Source organism: Astyanax mexicanus, chromosome 2 (assembly GCF_023375975.1).
Source record: "Astyanax mexicanus isolate ESR-SI-001 chromosome 2, AstMex3_surface, whole genome shotgun sequence".
Lineage (NCBI taxonomy): Eukaryota > Metazoa > Chordata > Actinopteri > Characiformes > Acestrorhamphidae > Astyanax > Astyanax mexicanus.
This window is the reverse complement of record NC_064409.1, coordinates 63,260,311-63,279,475: the sequence shown is the minus strand read 5'-3', so window position 1 is coordinate 63,279,475 and position 19,165 is coordinate 63,260,311. Positions and strand designations below refer to the sequence as shown.

General features: G+C 37.5%; 1 protein-coding gene across 1 annotated transcript; it reads left to right on the top strand.

Annotated features, from left to right (window-relative positions):
- Positions 1-13,552: 13,552 nt before the first annotated feature.
- Positions 13,553-14,985, top strand: phlda2 (pleckstrin homology-like domain, family A, member 2). Its single transcript, XM_007228071.4, has 2 exons — positions 13,553-14,144; positions 14,608-14,985. The coding sequence occupies exon 1, from the start codon at positions 13,700-13,702 to the stop codon at positions 14,108-14,110; it is 411 nt and encodes a 136-aa protein (XP_007228133.1). The 5' UTR covers positions 13,553-13,699; the 3' UTR covers positions 14,111-14,144; positions 14,608-14,985.
- The last annotated feature ends 4,180 nt before the right edge of the window (positions 14,986-19,165 follow it).

Here is a 19,165-nt window from a genome sequence, read left to right as displayed (position 1 = left end):
ATTCATTCCTGCCATTGAGAATTGAGGCTAGACACAGAGCTCCATATGTGAACATAAGCTGGTGCCAGACCACAAAATGACGGCACGACTTTGGTGAAAAAATAAAAACCAGCCACATTCCTCCATTACATGTTATGTAGGCACCAGAACTTAGCACTAGAGCTGTAATTATTTTTCTGTTTGTTTTTCCTGTAATTACTGAATGAAATACAAAACTGTGTGAAAAACTGTGTGAATTTCACCTTTTAAATGATGGGACATGATCACAGGACCTGAATCATGCTGAGCTCAGATGTCCTTGGTGTTTTTCAGGCCTGAGAAGTTGCTGTTCAGTATGCGTCCCCCGCACAAACGGAAGCAGCGCAGCGTCTGAGACCTTGCTGAGTGTTTTTGCAGTGGGAGGCAAGGTTAGTTTACAGTAACAGAGCAGAGTGAGTCAGATGAGAGGAAGGAGCTTTTGATGAAAGTAAGATTTGTAGTGTGAGAATTGTGTCACTCAGCACTAATAAAATGCATTAGGATTCATTAAAGTTTAACTACTGGTCATGAGCAGAACAGCTGGACAATAGGCGAGGGGTCACAGTCTAGATAAGGTTGGTGATTACTCTGATCAAACACGCCCGATAAAGCTGGTTAGCAGCTGCTGAATTAGCTGATTAGCAGCTGTGTTTGATCAGGGTAAACACTGAACTGTGCGAGACTGCAGCCCTCCAGGCCTGGAGGTGAATACCCCTAGAGTAGCAGCATATAGAACAGGGGTATCCAGTCCAAAGTGTGTTTTATACTATGAGTGTTTTTTCTAAAATGTTATATAAACAAACACAATCACCTCTCAATATTTAATATCTTAATATATTGCAATATATTGAATTGTAACCCCTGTATCTTGATAATAAAGAGACTTGATGATGAGTTTCTTTGATTTTACCAAATTGAAAACCTCTGGAATATAATCAAGAGGAAAATGATTGATCACAAGCCATCAAACCAAGCTGAACTGCTTAATTTTTGGACCAGGAGTGGCATAAAGTTATCCAAAAGCAGTGTGTGAGACTGGTGGAGGAGAACATGCCAAGATGCATGAAAACCAGGTTTATTCCACCAAATATTGATTTTTGAACTCTTAAAACTTTATGAATATGAACTTGTTTTCTTTGCATTATTTGAGGTCTGAAATCTCTGCATCTTTTTTGTTATATCAGCCATTTCTCATTTTCTGCAAATAAATGCTGTAAATGACAATATTTTTATTTGGAATTTGGGAGAAATGTTGTCTGTAATTTATAGAATAAAACAACAATCTTATAAATAGCAAAATCAGAGAAACTGTTTTCCTTGTTCCTTAAGTTCTTGTCCATACACAGCCATACTCTACATAATAATTAATTTACAGTGAAAACAAACAGAAAAAAAAGGAAAACAATACAGATGAGAAAATGTATAAGACATACATGTATAACTCCACAGAGCATGTATATAATGGCCAAACAATATCATTTAATCAGAATCAGAAAAGAAAAAAAAACAGAGAAATAGTTCTATCCTTGACTTTGCACTTTCAATGTTAGAATGAAAAATGTTAAATCAGACCTTATTAAAATTATGGATTTGTACAAAACCTGAGATAGCAAAAAATAAAAAAAATTGTGTAGTGTGAGGCCAATTTAATATCGGACACCCTGATCACCTGATCTAACTGAAATATGGCTGGTCCTGGGTGGGCTGTGTATGTGCTTACAGGATTTGAGTACTGGAGAAGATTAGTTTAATCTTTTCTGATGAGTTTCTTCTGAATGAGTTCCATCTGCAATAAAGCAGGTAAAGTGGGTTTTTGTGGTTTTTCAGTTTATACTTGATTGTTCTTGTGTTTGAAGAGTCTCCTGACTGCTGAGTGGGAGAATGGAGGCGGGAGGCTTAGCCCAGAGGTGGAACAAATCTTAGCCAGTGTTTTTTAATCCTGCTTCTGGCAGTGCACGGCACACCACAGATTCAAGGATCCTCTGTAAACCCTGGAGGCAGCTCATCAAATTATTACTGAGCCCTTCATGAGCTGGATCAGGTGTGCTAAGGGGAGGATTAGCTGAAACCAGGCAGTGCTGTGGGTTGCCAGGTGCAGAATAAAGAAACCCAGCTCTAGGCCAGTATTTCTTCACTATGAACAACAAAGGAATGGAAATATTTTCTGCAACGTATGTTGAACTGTATGATTTGTTATAGTGCCAGGTTTTTATACTGACCTGTGAATTATGATTTGTATGGATGTGTATGTGTATGATGCCCATTTTCTATTTCTTTAGTTTACAGAAGACTGGCTTTACCAGGAAATGCTAAACCAGTACTTTTACTTCTGCATATTTGCATAAGGTGGTTGATGGATTTAATGCTCTGTCTATGAGTAATCCATTATTACTATGAGTAAACTGCTATTGCAGTGATTACAGTTCACACGTCTTATTCACCACAGCCATTAAGCTTGTTGCCACATATAGGGTGGAAATAGAGTTATTAGTCAACTATTAACTATTTTACACACATTATCTATTGTCTAAGCTTTGAAAAGTTAATTAATATATATAAATCTAAAAAGATAGTTTATAACATCCGCAAACAGACTAATTACCATGTTTCTAATTAGGTAGTTGTAACATGAGTAAGATGTAATAATTATGGCTGCCTTAATAAGTTGAATAAGTTGAATAGGAGAAATTTCACCATAAGCAAAACAAGGCTATATGATGTAGTGAATATTGTAGAGGCAAATCCTTTAGTTAAGGTGAAGCAATGGTTTACTCGCGCCATGTCGTTGAGTCAGATAATTATCCATTTTCCACTCCACAGGATGTTTTAAAAGAAAAAACAAACTTTATTTCCACGTTTCCACAAGTACAATTATCCAACAAAAACGCTGGCCACGGTAAGAAAACCGTGTGCTTCCACAGCTGATGGCTCTTAACAAAACTCTCTCCACGCACGCTAATCACTGCTTTCCCCCAAAATAGCGTTTCTCTTAAAGAGACAGTACCCGTTTCCATTGAGACTGCAGTACCACACAATGAACTAACAAATAGGGAAAACTTACTTGCCTAGATATTAATGAACTAAATATTACACAAACTAAAAATGGTCTCATTCAGTAAAAACTTCTCATACCAATAACCACAAAATAAAATTAACATAATTAAATAAACATAAATAACAGCTTTGATTAGTTTCAGTACGTGGCCCATACAAATATTACTATTAACATAATAATGTCATAATGAAACCTGCTTATTTGCTAGTATGTCCCATGCCCTTGGACTGGATTGAGAAGGAAAAAGAGGGGCGAACTCAGAGGATTTGAGCAGGAGTTCGGGGCAGCTTTGCTGGAAAGCCTAGAAGAAGTATGGGTAGAGAAAAGAAAGAAGGAAAGAAGAAGGAAGATGGGGAGGAGGTGGGTGCGAAGTTGTTCAACACACAGGTAGAGAGGAAGTGACAGTATATATAGGGCAGAGGGTGGGAGGAGTATAGGCGTCGATCAATCTCCCAAAATTAAATTATATTCATAACTCCGCTTAATATAATGCATTACATAGTCTAGTTATTGTGCTTGTTATTTCAGTCTAAAGCAGTTATCAAAAAACACATAAAATATTTAAATGTAACAATTGATAGTCTAATTTTAAGCTGTGAACTGGAGTGACTGAATTGATGCTACCCATATGTTTTCTTATTTCTTTTCCTTATGTTTAAAATGTCCAAAAAAAGATTTTGTTTTATATTTTTTTGAAATAAATACAAATAGTACTCCCGCAGTAAATGTCTAACACAGAGGGTAACGTTTTTATTTGTAGAAGACTGGAGACTGTTACTGCAGCAGTAGGCTCATCAACTACCTATGAATACTCTCAAATCCAGAAGAAACACTATTTTGTGTTGTCTGTAAATGCTGACCTTATATTCTTACTGTATGATTGATTGGAAACATATGTCATGGCTCAGTTTACACACATAAAACAGCAGTAAATAACAGCAGTAAATCAGTATTGTTCCATTATAAAATACTAAAACTCAAAACAGCATCATTCAGATGCTCCAGGAATATACTCAGAACATTTCTCTGAACAGGAAGATGAGAGCTTTGAAGAGCTATGCAGAAAGTCAATGAATTCTGACATTCCCTGTCTGAGGGAAAGGGCAGCCTGCATGGTTAAGATTTACTGCTCGTGCCTGACTGGAATGAGGAGCAGTTTAACAGCGGGCAGGTGGATACCTTCATAAAAGCAGCGAGGCTGCACCTGCAGTCTCTTCACACCGATTCGAGCTCGTGCTGCTTATTAATGAGTCTAAACTAAGTTTGTATGTATTAGTTAGACTACATCAGTGGAGCAGATTCCATGAATACGTATCCCTCCCTAAGCCCCTATTGTCGCCGGATCCACTGTACGGCTCACGCTGACAGGCCTGCGGCCGCGGTGAAGACAGCGGACCTCTCAACCTTTCAGAATGTCACTGCCTCTCATTCCCACTGCATTGTTTCCCAACAGTTTCTCAAGCTTGTCCAGAACATTAGCGCCATTTGTTCTTTTTCCCACGGTGTAGCAGCATTTGCCCCGGCCCCTGCAGACCGGGCTTATCTGAACAATGCTTCAAATAGCGGCGCGGACTCATCACTCCTGCATTCCGTGGCCGAAGCACAACGTGCATGTTTATGAGCGTGAAGAGAGAGTGGAGTAAAGGCCTTTGAACGGCAGAGCAGGTCTTAGGTTGCTATATATAGGCGGTCAAAACAATTGGAGTGGACAGGACTTGCCAGAGATAGGCTGTTGACATGCGTGGAGGCCTGCAGCAGAATTATCAGATAACAGCTGTGAGGCTCGACGTGGCGTTGTCAGACTCTGCTGCTTTCACCGTGTTCTTTGTTCATCATTATGATAACTGCCTCACGCCTATGTGCTCTGTGCACTACTGCCAAATGCATGCAGGGATCCATTCAGCCTGTAGTGTGTTGGTGGTGCGTGTGATGATGGCTGCTGTGATATAATACATACTCCATAAAAGGCTGTTTAAATGTAAATCAGTTTCTTTTGTCTTGTGTTTATATCAGTGTTGTAGACGCTTTCATTTTAATCTTCGTTCATCTTTATAATAAGTACCTGACACTCAAGCATTGTATACTCTGCATATAATGCCTTATGCATCGGTAGTCACAATTATTACTGTACAGTTTGCTTTTCCCACATATTATTGGAATTTATTGCTCAATTTGAAGGTACTCGTCACAAATCTGAAAAGGAAAAATATTTTTAGGATTTTTTTCCCCTCTATTTTACATTAGTCCAGTAATCTTACATTTTATTTACTTTTTTACACTTTATATACTTTTGTATAATTTTATATTACGATATGCAAGGCAAAGCAAGCTTATATATAGCACCTTTTAAAAAACAGTGGCACTTTAACGTGCTTAACATAAAGCCTTTAAAAAGCATCTAAAATTATATATAATACAAATAATTAACACAAATATACTGTATATCTAAAGGACTATTAAGGATTCTATTTTTTGTAGTAACTCATAACATGATCAGGATGCATCATCAGATATTAAGGTAAACATGCTGAGTTAAAGCACTGGCAGCTCTTGACAGCAGAGCTTCAGACAGTATTTTCTTATTTGAACTGTGAGGTACATCACAGAAATATGTGTGGGTTGTGGCCTCTGACTCTGCCCACCTCCATTCCCCCCAGTCCCATTTCCACACTCAAGGAAGCCAGGTATAAACAACAGCATGCAACAGTGTTCTGCAGCCATGTAAATGGGCAAGCTGGCTTTTTTTCCTGCTGAACAGATAATCACTGTACTTCATTAATCCAGATACTACTTAAGAAGTGTGTAAACAGGGTCTTTCTCTGCTATAAGATGTGGTTTAAAAGTTTCTCAAGCCTCCCTCTAAAGTGGTTTGAGTGATCAGATTTGTATGATGATGTTTTAACCCCTTAACGCCTGAATTAATGTAGCTGTATATGAAAAAATGTTTCATGTGTGTTTTACCTTTAAGTAGATAGTAAATATTGTTGAGATTATTAATTTCACTTTTGCACAAAAATAAATAGAAATTTTGGTATGTTGCAAATTTGCAACAACAGGCAATATGGTCTATTTGGGGTAAATTTGGTATGTTGCAAATTTGCTACAGCAGACATAATGGTCCATACTAAGATAACAATAACAGAGTAATATAACAGTGAAAAATCAATGTTTTATTTATGCACCCAACAGCAGGCATTCAATAATAAATAACACCAATTACTGTCACCAACACAATATACACAAATATTACAGGAAACATTTCATTAATTTGAATTCTAGATTCATTTGAATTGTAAATTGTCAAAGGTTCCTAGGTCCGTGGCGAATATGCACTAACAGGCATTGGGGGAATGCAGGCGCTATCTTGGCAGGTTGATTGAATCAAACGGTTAGTCGCATATTTGCAACAACAGGCGTTAAGGGGTTAAATGTGTCTCAAGAGTGTTTTATTTTGAAGAAGATTGGTCTTCTTCTGCAGATATAAACCTGATGCCACTCAAGAAGTGAACAGATGTAAACAGGGTCCAATACACCACATACAGCCTATGAAAGACATCTGAAGGAAATAATTAGTTAAATCAGACAGTTGGATTAAAGTTGAAGACTACTTCTTTTTTTCTTTGGATTTGTTCTTGAGGATGTTTACTATAAAACATGTTATACAGTGGTGTGAATTAATTTTGTTTTTTTTGCATGTTTGTCACTCTTTCAGATCATCAAACTAATTTAAATATTAGTCAAAGACAGCACAAGTAAACACAAAATGCAGCTTTTAAATGAATGTTTTTATTATTAAGAGAGAAAATAATCCAAAACTACATGGCCCTGTGTAAAAAAAATGTCCCCCCCCCTAAACCTAATAACTGGTTGGGCCACTCTTAGCAGCAGCAACTGCAATCACGCTTTTACAAAGCTGTGGAGGAATTTTGGCCAACTCATGTTTACAGAATTGTTGTAATTCCACCATATTAAAGGAGTTTCCAGTATGAACCGCCTTTTTAAGGTGATGCCACAGCATCTCAAAAGGATTTAGGTCAGGACTTTGAGTAGGTCACTCTAAAGTCTATATTGTTCTTTAGGCATTGAGAGGTGGACTTGCTGTTGTGTTTTGGGTCATTGTCCTGCTGCAGAACCCAAGGTCATTTCAGCTTGAGGTCACGAACAGATGACTGATAGATCTCAATTACTTTCTTTCTCAATTGGTCCTGAATTTCTTGGCTTGATGTCTAGCTTCTGGGTATATTTTGGTCTACTTTACTTTGTCAGGCCACTCATATTTAAGTGATTTCTTGATTGAGAACAGGTGTGGCAGTAATCAGGCCTGGGTGTGGCTAGGAAAATGAATAAACCACAGTTATGTTATAATTGGGGGCAAACACTTTATTACACAGGGCCATGTAGGTTTATTTATTTCTCCTATAATAATAAAAAACTTTATTTAAAACTACTTTTTGTGGGGTTTTTTTTTTGTTCTCTTTGGTTAATATTTAAATTAGTTTGATGAATTGACTAAAACATTCAAGAATGACAAACATGCAAAAAAATAAGAAATCATGAAGGGGGAAACACTTTTTTCACACCACTGGACATTTAACTGTGTAGTATATTATTATTACCATCATAATCATCATCATATTGTATGTTGTATAGCAGCAGCATACATTAACATTGATTAGGAAAGTCCCTGAGATAAATAAATATATATATACTTACAAAACTAAACAAACAAACAAACAAAAAAAGTATCTTTATACTTTTTCCCCACTGCACAACATTTGCTTCATGTCCATGTGTGAGTTATTTAACACACTAGATTTATAATGGCTCAATCTCTTTCAGACTGTGTTGAGCAGCAGGAGCTGGAGTGTGATCTTAAGAGCTCAGAGGAATTGCACTGCATTTCTTCACTCCACCACACAGTGCAGAGGCAGCTTTCAGGGCATGTCCAGACTTGACTGAAGCAGACATGGAGTCAGACGGGGTAAGTCCCCTGATCCAGTTTATGAAATCATGTTAGCCTTTAAGAAAGCGCCATTACTGTTTTACTCCTTGTTGAGAAAATAATTTCAAAAACCACCAAAACACACATAGTGTCAATTCAGCGATTCAGCTGTAAATGGCTCACACACCACATTAATATTATTCTTTTGAATAACCCACCTCAGCGCTAACCTAAATCAACTCCTGAATTATGCTCCCCCACAAAACCTTGTTATGACTTTCCTCACACAATGAGCCCAATGTCAGGAATTCACTGTTCTCAAAATACACCCACTGAGTGGCACCGGAGATGCAATCAGAAGTAGGTGGAATGCCATCTTCAGCAAGATTGGAGAAGATGCAGGGGCGTAAGCAATTCTGAATTAAAAAAATAATAATAATAATATTATGGGACTTTAAATGGTCCTTTGAGGGATATCCGTGGTTTTAGTGGAGAAATGTGAGTATGAAGAATGAGTAAAACATCAAGTAAAGGTTCTTTAGACTTCAAAAAAAGTGTTTTACACTTACAATCTAAATTACAAATGTAGGTTATGGAACCAAAAATGTTACTGTGCGGCATATTTGAAATGACAATTTGTTTTACAGCACATTCCCCAAAACTGCATTGCAATTTATTATGTGGAGTAATTACCATGGAAGAACTACTTTTGGCTCCCTAACAAGCCTATCAGTGAATACTTCTATAAAGAACCTTAACAAAAAATGAGACATATGAGTATTAAGAACCTTAAATGTTTTTTTCCCTTTTCTTAGTGTAGTATATTTAGAACAAGACGCATTTAAAACCTCTTCTAGAATATTTTAGGATTTATTGTCCTCATTAAATAAAGGGGGTACATAAAATAACACATGTTCACTGCTCAGGTGGGTAAATGGACTTCACCCTCAGTCCCTAATATCTGTGGTGCACCCAATGCTCTATTACTCCCGACTCTTTCAGCACATCATGGTTATATAATTAAAATCCCAAATAATCAGTCCTCTATATCAAGATTGGAGCTTGTTAAAAATGCTCTACTGATATATAAAAAAATAGATAAAGTGTTTCAGCAGTTAAAATTCTCTACACTGGCTCTACACTGTCAGATCAGGTGGATGGATTGTAAAATTTTACTATTCTTTTTCAAGTCACTGCATGATCGCTCCTCACAGTATATCAGAGATATGAGATACGATAAGTCCATTTAAACTGAACAGGACACTTTGATCTACTGGTAAATTACTGTTAAATGTTGCTTGTCCTCAATTAAACATAAAGGTGACTAAGCATTTTCTAAAGCCACATCAGAAATCACATTTAATCCAAAGTATTTAAAGTAATTAAGAGAATTGCTTTTTGCATTTTATGCTTTTTATTTTTGTTATACTGTATTTTTATCTGATATTATGTCTTGTGTTTCTGTTTGTACAATGAACCTGTCTTTTTGATTTAGCTTTTTCCCCATCTGTTTATCACAATTTTTTGTGTCTAAACAGCTTTGGCATTAAGGCTACAAATATGCTGGATTGAATTGAACTGAAATTGTTTGTAAGAGTGTGGATAGGGTTCTGAAGCCTGGCTTTTTATTAGTGTGGAAGGGCAATGTCCTTAGCTACAATCTGGAATGAGTAGGACGAGCCCCTCCCAGTGGATCTGACTCATAGCACAGACATGCCTCTCTGTCTGTCTTTTTCCCCTGATGACACCCCTTTATACACACACACACACACCCTGGTAACTACAACACAATCCACTTACACAAAAGTCAAGGAAAAGAAAGGAAAGGGAAAATGATTGTGAATGACAGCTCAGAAGGCCAGATCAGGCACTTTCAATGGGTACTGGTAGTCATATCCAGGCCTTAATTACACATTTAGTCATCAAAAATGATTTTAAAAAGGATGTAGATATAACTCACACTCACACATACATCATAGCTTATCACACAGCTTGTGTAAACCCACTTTTAATTCACAGATAACACTTAAAACGTTTTTTTTTAATTGCCCAACCCCTCCTTTATGGCTGTAAATGGCCTTTTCTTCTAATGCACAGCTGTGTTTGTACATCTCTCCACTTCCGCCACTTTAATCAGCCATTAAGTCCTTCTTCAGAAGTCCAGACTCACAGCCAAGTAGACCACTCACTTCTGATTAACAGCAATATATTCACCCCCTCACACACGTCGAAAAGTATTATCAAAGCACTTTTTTAATTCCTCCACTACCCACTTCCGAAACCACGTAAGCCACGTCCACTGTGGCTCAGACCCATAAATTATTCAGATCCGCTCCACAGAAAAACCAAAGCCATCAAACACTGTTTAACTCAGACTTGCAAAAGAAGGATGTGTTGCAGCTTGAATACATGGCAGGGGTGAAGATCTGATGAAAGGGCTTTAAGTCTGCTAAACAGATTGCAGGATAGTACCTGAAGCACATGGTTTATTAGACTGTGATGCAACACAATCTTTCTTTGGTTGAATTGCCATTGAAGGCTGCATTATATAAAATGTGGTGTGTGGTAGTAAAACATCTGCTAAGGAACTTCTGTTTTTAATGAAATAATTTGTGAATTGTAATTATTTAGTTTTAATTTACACTACCTGTAATAAGAATAGCTCAATTTATTTTTTTATTTATATCATTTATTTCAAACTTTATACAATTTATTCCCCAATCCGGAAGGACAATTACTCCATCCGCTTACTAATACTGCCCAAACACTAGGAAAAAAAAGTGAACTCTCCTGCCAGCGTAGCATTACTAGAAAGCCAGTGCACTTGGAGCAAAGTGCCATGGCCCAGCTTTGATACATCAACTACTGTAGCAGACAACATCACAGAATGAGCAAAATGATGAGAGAATGCCATCTATCCACCCAGAGAAAGCATGGCCATGTACTCTCTCAGACTCCGGCTGCTGATGGCAGCACGATTCACACATTTAAACCAATGATCCTTGGATCACAGTGGCAGCAGCTTAGTCCCCTGTACCACTCAGATTTCTAGAACAGCTCAAATATTTTAATGATTATATAAACTCACCAAACAGTTCAATGATTAAATGCATTTATTTTTCTTCTCTACTTGCTTCCCAGCACAGTTCCACAAGAACTCTGTGCTATTCAAAGCTGGTGCATGTGCTGTTCACAGTATTACTCAGCTTTATCACTTCTGAACTCATCCCATCACTTGTTTCCAGGCGCATCACATACTTTTTTGTGGTTATTTACCTAAAATTTGATCCTTTAAGTGTTCAGAATATGATATACAAATTGGCCAAAACATAACAACTGAAAAACTTAATTGCTTGCTGTCCTTGGTGCCAAAACTGTGCCTCATTAACATGTTGTAAAAAGGAATGGTAACATTACAATGTAATATATATTTTTGGATACATCCCTTTCCCATTCTCATTCAATTGAACACATGAAAAACTATGAATGAACACATATAAAATTATGGGGTAACAAAACAATGCTAAACAAACCAGAAACCATGCTTTGATAGTTTTTCTCATCCCAAACTGTCTTAATCAGGTTTAGGTCACATGATTCTGGAGGCTAATCTAACCACACATATTCACTATCCTGTCTGTTCACAGTGTTTAGTGTCAAGTGTTTTTTTTTTTCTCACATAAAAAAGTGCATATAGGTACATGTAGGTATATGCAATGTCTGTCATATTTATAATATTTTAATGTATTGTTCTTGGTCTATGCACATTTCGTAGCCTGTACTGTATTGTTTTGCTTTATTTACACATACAGCACAACAATAAAATCATCTTGGCTTGAACAGACATTTTACCCACTACCGTAGCCTGCTTTAATTTGATTATTTATTTAATTTGTAATGAATATCAGCTTTTAAGACAATCAGCCTACTTACTTACCTTTTAAGGTAAACGTTTCCTACAGTGTGTGTACTGAGTAACAGTTGTGACATACACATCAGAGGCAGTGCTGGTCATAGACTAGTGTAATATAGTGTAATATTTAACAAGGTCCAACCCTGTTCATCATACAGTAATGTCCATACAGTCTATTAGTGACATTTGCTAGACATTTTATTCTGAAAACCTAACATCTAAATTACTTGAGTAACAATTAGCTACAATTAGTTATTTACAATTGCAAAAATGATCAGTGTTTATCAGTGTTAATATAAGATAAAGTTTTATTTATTATTTGAGTAAAATATCAGTTAGTTCAAAATGTAGCCAGATTTAAATTGATACAGATTTAACTCATACTGTATAGATTAAATGTCTTCAATATTAGATTTGCATTGGAAAAATCATACAAAGAAAAAAAATGTATATTTGGATGATCCAATAAAGACGTCTCATAGATGCTCAACTAACACTCAACTGAAGGATTAGATTAGGGTTTGGATTAGGGATAGGTTCAGTAGAGAGTAATTTACATCCAGTTTAGGGGTGAGGTGCATTAAATAGACATTCAGTTTACGGTTAGTTAAGGGCATCTAAAATAGACCATCCAACTAAAAAGAGATACTGTATATTTATGTAGTCTGAAATCGTGGATCAAAAACAAATATACAAGGAAAATATGCAAGATAAACTATAACCTAAAATTACTTAAGAAACGTATTTTATGGACTAAAGGGTGCACCTTAATATAAGGCGCATTTAAAGTGAAAATCGTAGGGAACAAAGATGTCACCAGGTTTTCCTTAAAATTGGCAAGCTGGGGAAGTGCATAAGTAAACGAAACTATAATTATTTTGTTTATTTAAGTAAGCTTAGGTTTCCAATATTTTTCTAACAGAACGGTTAGCAGTGCTTAGCGCTAGTAAATGCCACCTATCAGAGCTATACTGTGGAGCCCTGAATGTTCCGGTGAGCCAGGGCACTTTCAGTTAGCGGTTTGTCTAATATAGCTTGTTATAACACGGTAAACACACAGACTACAGTCCGATATACTATACTCACCTTCAAATGCGAAAGAGCTAGCCAGCCTCGGTGCTGGAGAAAATTCACTGAATCTCCTGTATAACGCTGCAGTTCAGTGGAGTTGCTTTACGTCTCCTTACAACCTGACTGGGAAAATTCATACATACACATTTATACATTTTTGGGGAAATTAAAAGATTTTAGGTGCGCCTTAAAGTGAGAAAAATACAGTACCAGTTAATTGAAATATTAGTAAAAACAGCATTTATGAAATATAGTTAAAATTGATTAATATTTGGAGTCAGTTGAGACTTGCTCTTTTTTAGGTTTAAAAAAAATATGGTTTAGGTTTGTGTGCAGTGGTGGTTGTGTTTTAATAAAGCTGTTAATCAATGCCAGATTCAGATCTGCTGATAATGGATTTAGTGTAATATCTAACGAGACCCAGCCCTGCGCTGCGGCGCTCCCTCATTGGCTGCTCTGTGGGGCCCTTCAGCCAATCAGGGCGCGCTGCAGCTGGATCGCGGGGTGAGCAGTGTGAGGGGTGGAGGCTGTAGCTGAGCTATATAACCCGCCGCCTTCATTCATTCCCAGACCCAGCCTTATCCTCCCCTATACCCGCGCGCTCACAGCCGGAGAGAGGAGACCCAGCGCGCGCAGAGCTCACCCGGAGCCCGGTTTGGATTGTGTTTGTGTGAGAGGCCAGTGGCCGCGTGGGAAAACCATGAAAATGTCCGCGTCCGAGGTGTCGCGAGTCCTGAAGGAGGGCGAGCTGGAGAAGAGGAGCGACAACCTGCTGCAGTTCTGGAAGAGGAAGACCTGCGTGCTGACCACGGACAGCCTGAACCTCTATACCGACCAGCAGAAGAAGAACAAGAGCAAGGAGCTCAAGCTGCAGTCCATCAAGAAGGTGGACTGCGTGGAGCGCACCGGCAAGTTCGTCTACTTCACCATCGTCACCACAGACAACAAGGAGATCGACTTCAGGTGCTCGGGCGAGGAGAACTGCTGGAACGCGGTGATCACCATGGCCCTGATCGATTTCCAGAACAGGAAGGCCATCCAGGACTTTAAAACGAGGCAGGACACGGAGAGCACAACGCAGCAGGACATAAGGATGGCCAGATCCCCCTGATCCAGCTCCAGGATCTCCTCCACCACTCAGCAGGGTGAGTTACCCAGCCCAGCCCATCCACACACTCACTCCTTCAGCACACGAGGCATGGAGCCTGGCAGGCATTTCACACCACCACCACCCATCAGCTCACATTTTACCATCAGCCCAGTCTCTCACCATCAGTCACATCATCCCCCCACCACCACCAGGCTGACCTCACTGTTACTATTATTACACACACACTGTAGGTGTAATAGGCTGTTTAGTAAAATGTCAAAATATTAGGCATGCACTGAAATGAGAAAAAAATGTCTGATACCGAAACCAAACCAAATGAAACATTTACCCAATTTTAAAAAGCCTACATTTAGAAAAAAAGGCTGAACACTGATTTTTAACATGCCACCTAAAAAATCAGTCTCTATTCTATACACACACGTGCATCCCGCCATAAACCTTTTGACTATCTTGTAGTTGGACACTGATTTAGTGTTCTCTGCCTCTTTCCTTTCCAGAGGGATGTTGAGAAATGGACCCAGAAGAAGTTTGGACCAAAGTGGAGACATTTCTCTTTCACTGTCTACATGTCTGAATCAGGCTGGGATGGCTGGACCGAAGAGAGGGCGAATCCGTGGAGGAGCTGCTCCTCATCACCGCTCTTTTTGGCAAGAATTTCTACTACAGACACTCAGAACAGACACTCAAGACTGAACTTTGAAATCCTTGAACTTTCAAAGCGACGCCGGGGCAGCCGAAAGCCCTCGGACGACTGTGTACATTTGTTTTATTTATTTTTCACTATGAACGTTGCATTAGCGTATGTCATTAAGTTATTATACCTGTGCTCTTTCGCTGTGTATTTATTTAAATAAATTTGCAAAAAATGAACAGTATTTCATTTGACTCAAGTCATTATTTGCTTACATTTTTTGTTGTAAACTGTAAGCTCTGATTTATTTTGTTTAGTTGAGAAACTAACTGCCTCACCTTTTAAGTTAAATTTGAGTCAACACCTTTATTTTAAGTTAACATGTCAGTATTTAGGTAAATTAGTTAAAATGGAATAGATACAGTCTGAAGTTTAAGATCAAAACATTTGCTAGACCTTTTTTTCTAAAAACCTCAAATTACTTGAATTAATCTGTTAAAAATTACCTTTAGCAAAATGTAGTACATTTTTTCATTTTAAAAGTTTGATTATCTTAATACAGATGACCTCAATGGTACCACTAATAGCCTTTTAATTTAATTTTTTATTGTGATTTATATATTTTTTAAACACAATTTTAATTTTATCCGTTTAGAGTAAGGCTAGGATTTTCACCTTCTCTTTCAGTGACCAAGACAATAGTTCAGTTACTGACACCTCTAGAAACCTCACCCATTCCTCCAGGCCCTGGAAAGTCCCTAGTCGCCGCTCTTACTCATTCACTAAAAATGTGCTGTCATGCTATATGAGATAAGGCACTCAATAGGCCTGTTCTATTGCATTGCTACAATGGCGTGGGTTGAGAGGGTGCCGAAATCTAGATGAATAAGAAGAATGTTGCACTTGGAGCTTGACGCAGGAGTGGAACTATGTTTAAATATTTTACAAGCTTTTATGAGAGAGATTTACAATCTTGCGCCAATAAACATCGCTCATGTCTAGATTAGACTATCGTAAAAAAGTGTGACCCACCCGAGGTTCAATAGGAGCCGCTTCATTAACTGGAGGAAGAATAAAATGACATCAGGCTTTCAGGAAACCAGTGTCCCGATTACATTATTTATTAGACTAGATTGTTAGTCAGCACAGAGAGGCACTTCAGTCCACACTTTCTGGTCCAAAGATCCAATGGTATGATTTAAAACTGACCAAAGCTGGTTGGTGTACAGCCAAACAACCCAATCAGCCAAAAAGTAGCATTAGAATCAGGTGTATAACTGAGTTAATCAGCTATAGAACCCCCTTTGTGTGTGTTAACTATTGATGTTTCTGAATGATGTTTGTAAAAGAAAAGAGGCTTCTGTTTAGTAGTTAAATATCAAGAATTTTACACAACCTAAAAACACCAGCTACAGTTTACTTACTTTGTCTGGACAGTTAAAAGAAATAAAGTTAAAATTAAAAATTACTAGTTAGTACAACAAACGAATTAACAACAATGTAGAAAAGCCATTTAGAACCAATTTATAAAGTAGTTTTATCTCAGCAATGTAAAACACAAAATCTGTTTCCCAGAGATGGATTAAGCTCAGCTTCTTTCTTTGTTAAGTCTCCTTTCAGAATGCTGTGTAGACCAGGCCTAGGCTTAAATCACTGTCTGACAAACTGCTACTATATAGTATTAGTTTGACAAAAGGAGTTATTTACATGTTCTTTAGTAAAGAACGTAATTCTGTATAGAACCAGTAATCAGTAATCTGTAAACCTCTTGAATGTGGTTCCTAATCTTTAATAATGGTTGTAGATTACAAAAGAAGAGGCCTTCTCTATAGCTATAAGGTGAATGACGCTTTTGAATAGGTTTATAGAATCATTTTAGAACACAGGTTTGATTACTGTTTACTCTGTGAATCTCCTGGTGCTGTATAGGCTTGTTCAGATCCACCAGCAGCTCACCTGATTTACAATAAAGAAGGACTGATTATATGACAGTGTTAGATATTTTCCTTATAGAAAAATCAAACATTTTAAGAAATGTTTTATTATATTTATAACTTATTATTATTTTATAAGTTATTTTCTTTCTAAAAACGAATAAGAATGAAAAAATCCAAATAAACTTACATTTAGTTAAGTGCATTTAGAATAAGTCCTCTTCATATAAGAACGGATTATTATGTATTTTTCTTTATTTATTTAGCACAATGTTTCACTTACTGCATACAACAGTGCCATGAGTATTTATTGCATATTTGATTGAATTTAAGTTAATTCGTCTCTTCTCTATACAAGTCTGTTTAAGTTCATCGGATAGCTCCAGTTGTATTTTCAGCTTTAAATTAAAGCCTGTCAGCCATGCAGTCCACTTAGCCGAGGGGGAAGTGAACATGTATGACCAGGCTTCAGAGTGACCGTAACTGAGCTCCTCTCTGGAGTTACTTTGCCGCCAGCCTTTGATGCTGGATCAGACTACACTGCAGATCAAAGGACATCCTGATCTAAGAAGTAATACCGGGTCTGATCCGGTCCTAAAATATTTCTCGCTAATTACCCTTTTCATAACGTCCTGTGCCACAGTTTGTCCTCCAGCCACTTGACCATGGACAGTCCGAGAGGCTGTGCTTCAGCTTGTGTTCTGAAACAGAAGACACGGCCGTGACTCTTTACTCTTAGCAGCATTGAAACACAACACACACTCTTAAAAATAAAGAAGCTTCAAATGGGTTGCTGAGAGATGCCATAGAAAAACACTGTTGGTTCCACAGAGGTTTATTATGTTTGGAATAGAAATTAAATACATCACTGTGATTAAACCTTTTCATTTGTGGATAATCTTTATAACTTTTACATAAAATTATGGTTCTTCAGAACTTTTAGAAGGTTCTTTTTATGAAACTAAAACTAAACGTGTTTATTCTATGGCATCACTCATTTGAAGCCCATTTATGTTTAATATGTGACTCTGCTGTTAAAGAAATGTGGAAATTTGGCAAATATATAACCCAAATTATATCACCACTCATTCATAGTTCTTATGTAAACACAGGCCTATGTTGTAGGTCATTAATTCATAATTAATCCAGGTTGGGAGCACAGCTAATGTCAATATTGGACAAAAGGGCAACTATGGAACCGTAACTGTCAATGAAACTGTATCACATGAATAGGAAGGACATATGTGACACTGTGTGACTTTCATGTTTACTTTCTGGGCCTTCAACAACAGTATTTAGAGAAGTTGCTTGAGAATATATGACTCCAGGGCCACTGATGTGTGAGAAACAGAGTGAGAGACTATAGTGTGTGTATGTGCTAAAGGTTGGGCCCTGAGCGGAAATGTTTCCCCCATCCCGTATCTAACAGATAAGCCTCACCCACAAGGCTACTCTCAGATCCTGGGAGTCATATTTATACATGCCCTCATGACTCAACACGAACAGGTGGAAACTTTTCAAATATACACAGGTCAGCCATAATACTAAAACCACCTGCCTAATAATGTGCAGGCCACCCTCAGGCCGCCAAAAGCAGCTCCGACCCACTGAGGCATGGACTCCATAAAACTCCTCAAGGCGTTCTGTGGTATCTGAAACCAAGTCAATGGAAAATTGAGATTTTAAAGACAGCCAAGAGACGGAAAAATTAAATTTAAACCAAAATTTTGGAGACTGCTAAAAAATAAGGCAAAATAAAATTGAAAATACATTTTAACAGAAACTATATTTATAAACTAAAATGTCTGGCAAAAGGAAACTAAACTGAAACTTCACAGACTACCAAAAGAATGCAAACTGAAAATTACAGTGATTAAAAAAAAAGGAAAGTTTTACAGACTGTCAAATGTAAATAAAATCAAACTGAAATTTTAGAGACTGTCAAATATAAATAAAATAAATTGACTTTTTTTAGAGACTGTACAATGTAAATAAAAATCAAGCTGAATTTTTTAGAGACTGTCTAATGAAAATAAAAGCAAACTGAAAGTTTTAGAGACTGCCAAAAGAAAGAAAACTGGCATTTTAGAACATAAAGAAAATAAACTAAAACTTCTGACACTTCCACAAGAAAGCCAACCAAAATTCGAATTACTGTCAGAAGTAAATTAAGAAAATTTTAGGAAATGTAAAAAAATAAGAAACAGGTTGTTCGTATCAAACAGCAAAACCGAAACAGGTAATTTTAGGGAAATTGACAGGGTCTTTTGTTCCCAGTAAAGAATGAACGATCTGCTTCCCCCATTAAAACCGTATGCGTCATGGGGGTACTTTTGATGTCCAGTAAACCAGATCACCACACTTCCAGACATCAGCCCTGACGTTAGAAACAGAGAGCCCTCTGTCATCAGACCGGTCTCTGCTGCTTCCTCAACAAGCTGCTTAGATTTGCTAAATTATTAGCATTCCCACATGGGGCTGGACTACAAG

What these genes read in the sequence shown, in the direction of transcription:
- phlda2 (XM_007228071.4), top strand. Translation starts at nt 13,700, where the DNA reads ATGAAAATGTCCGCGTCCGAGGTGTCGCGAGTCCTGAAGGAGGGCGAG.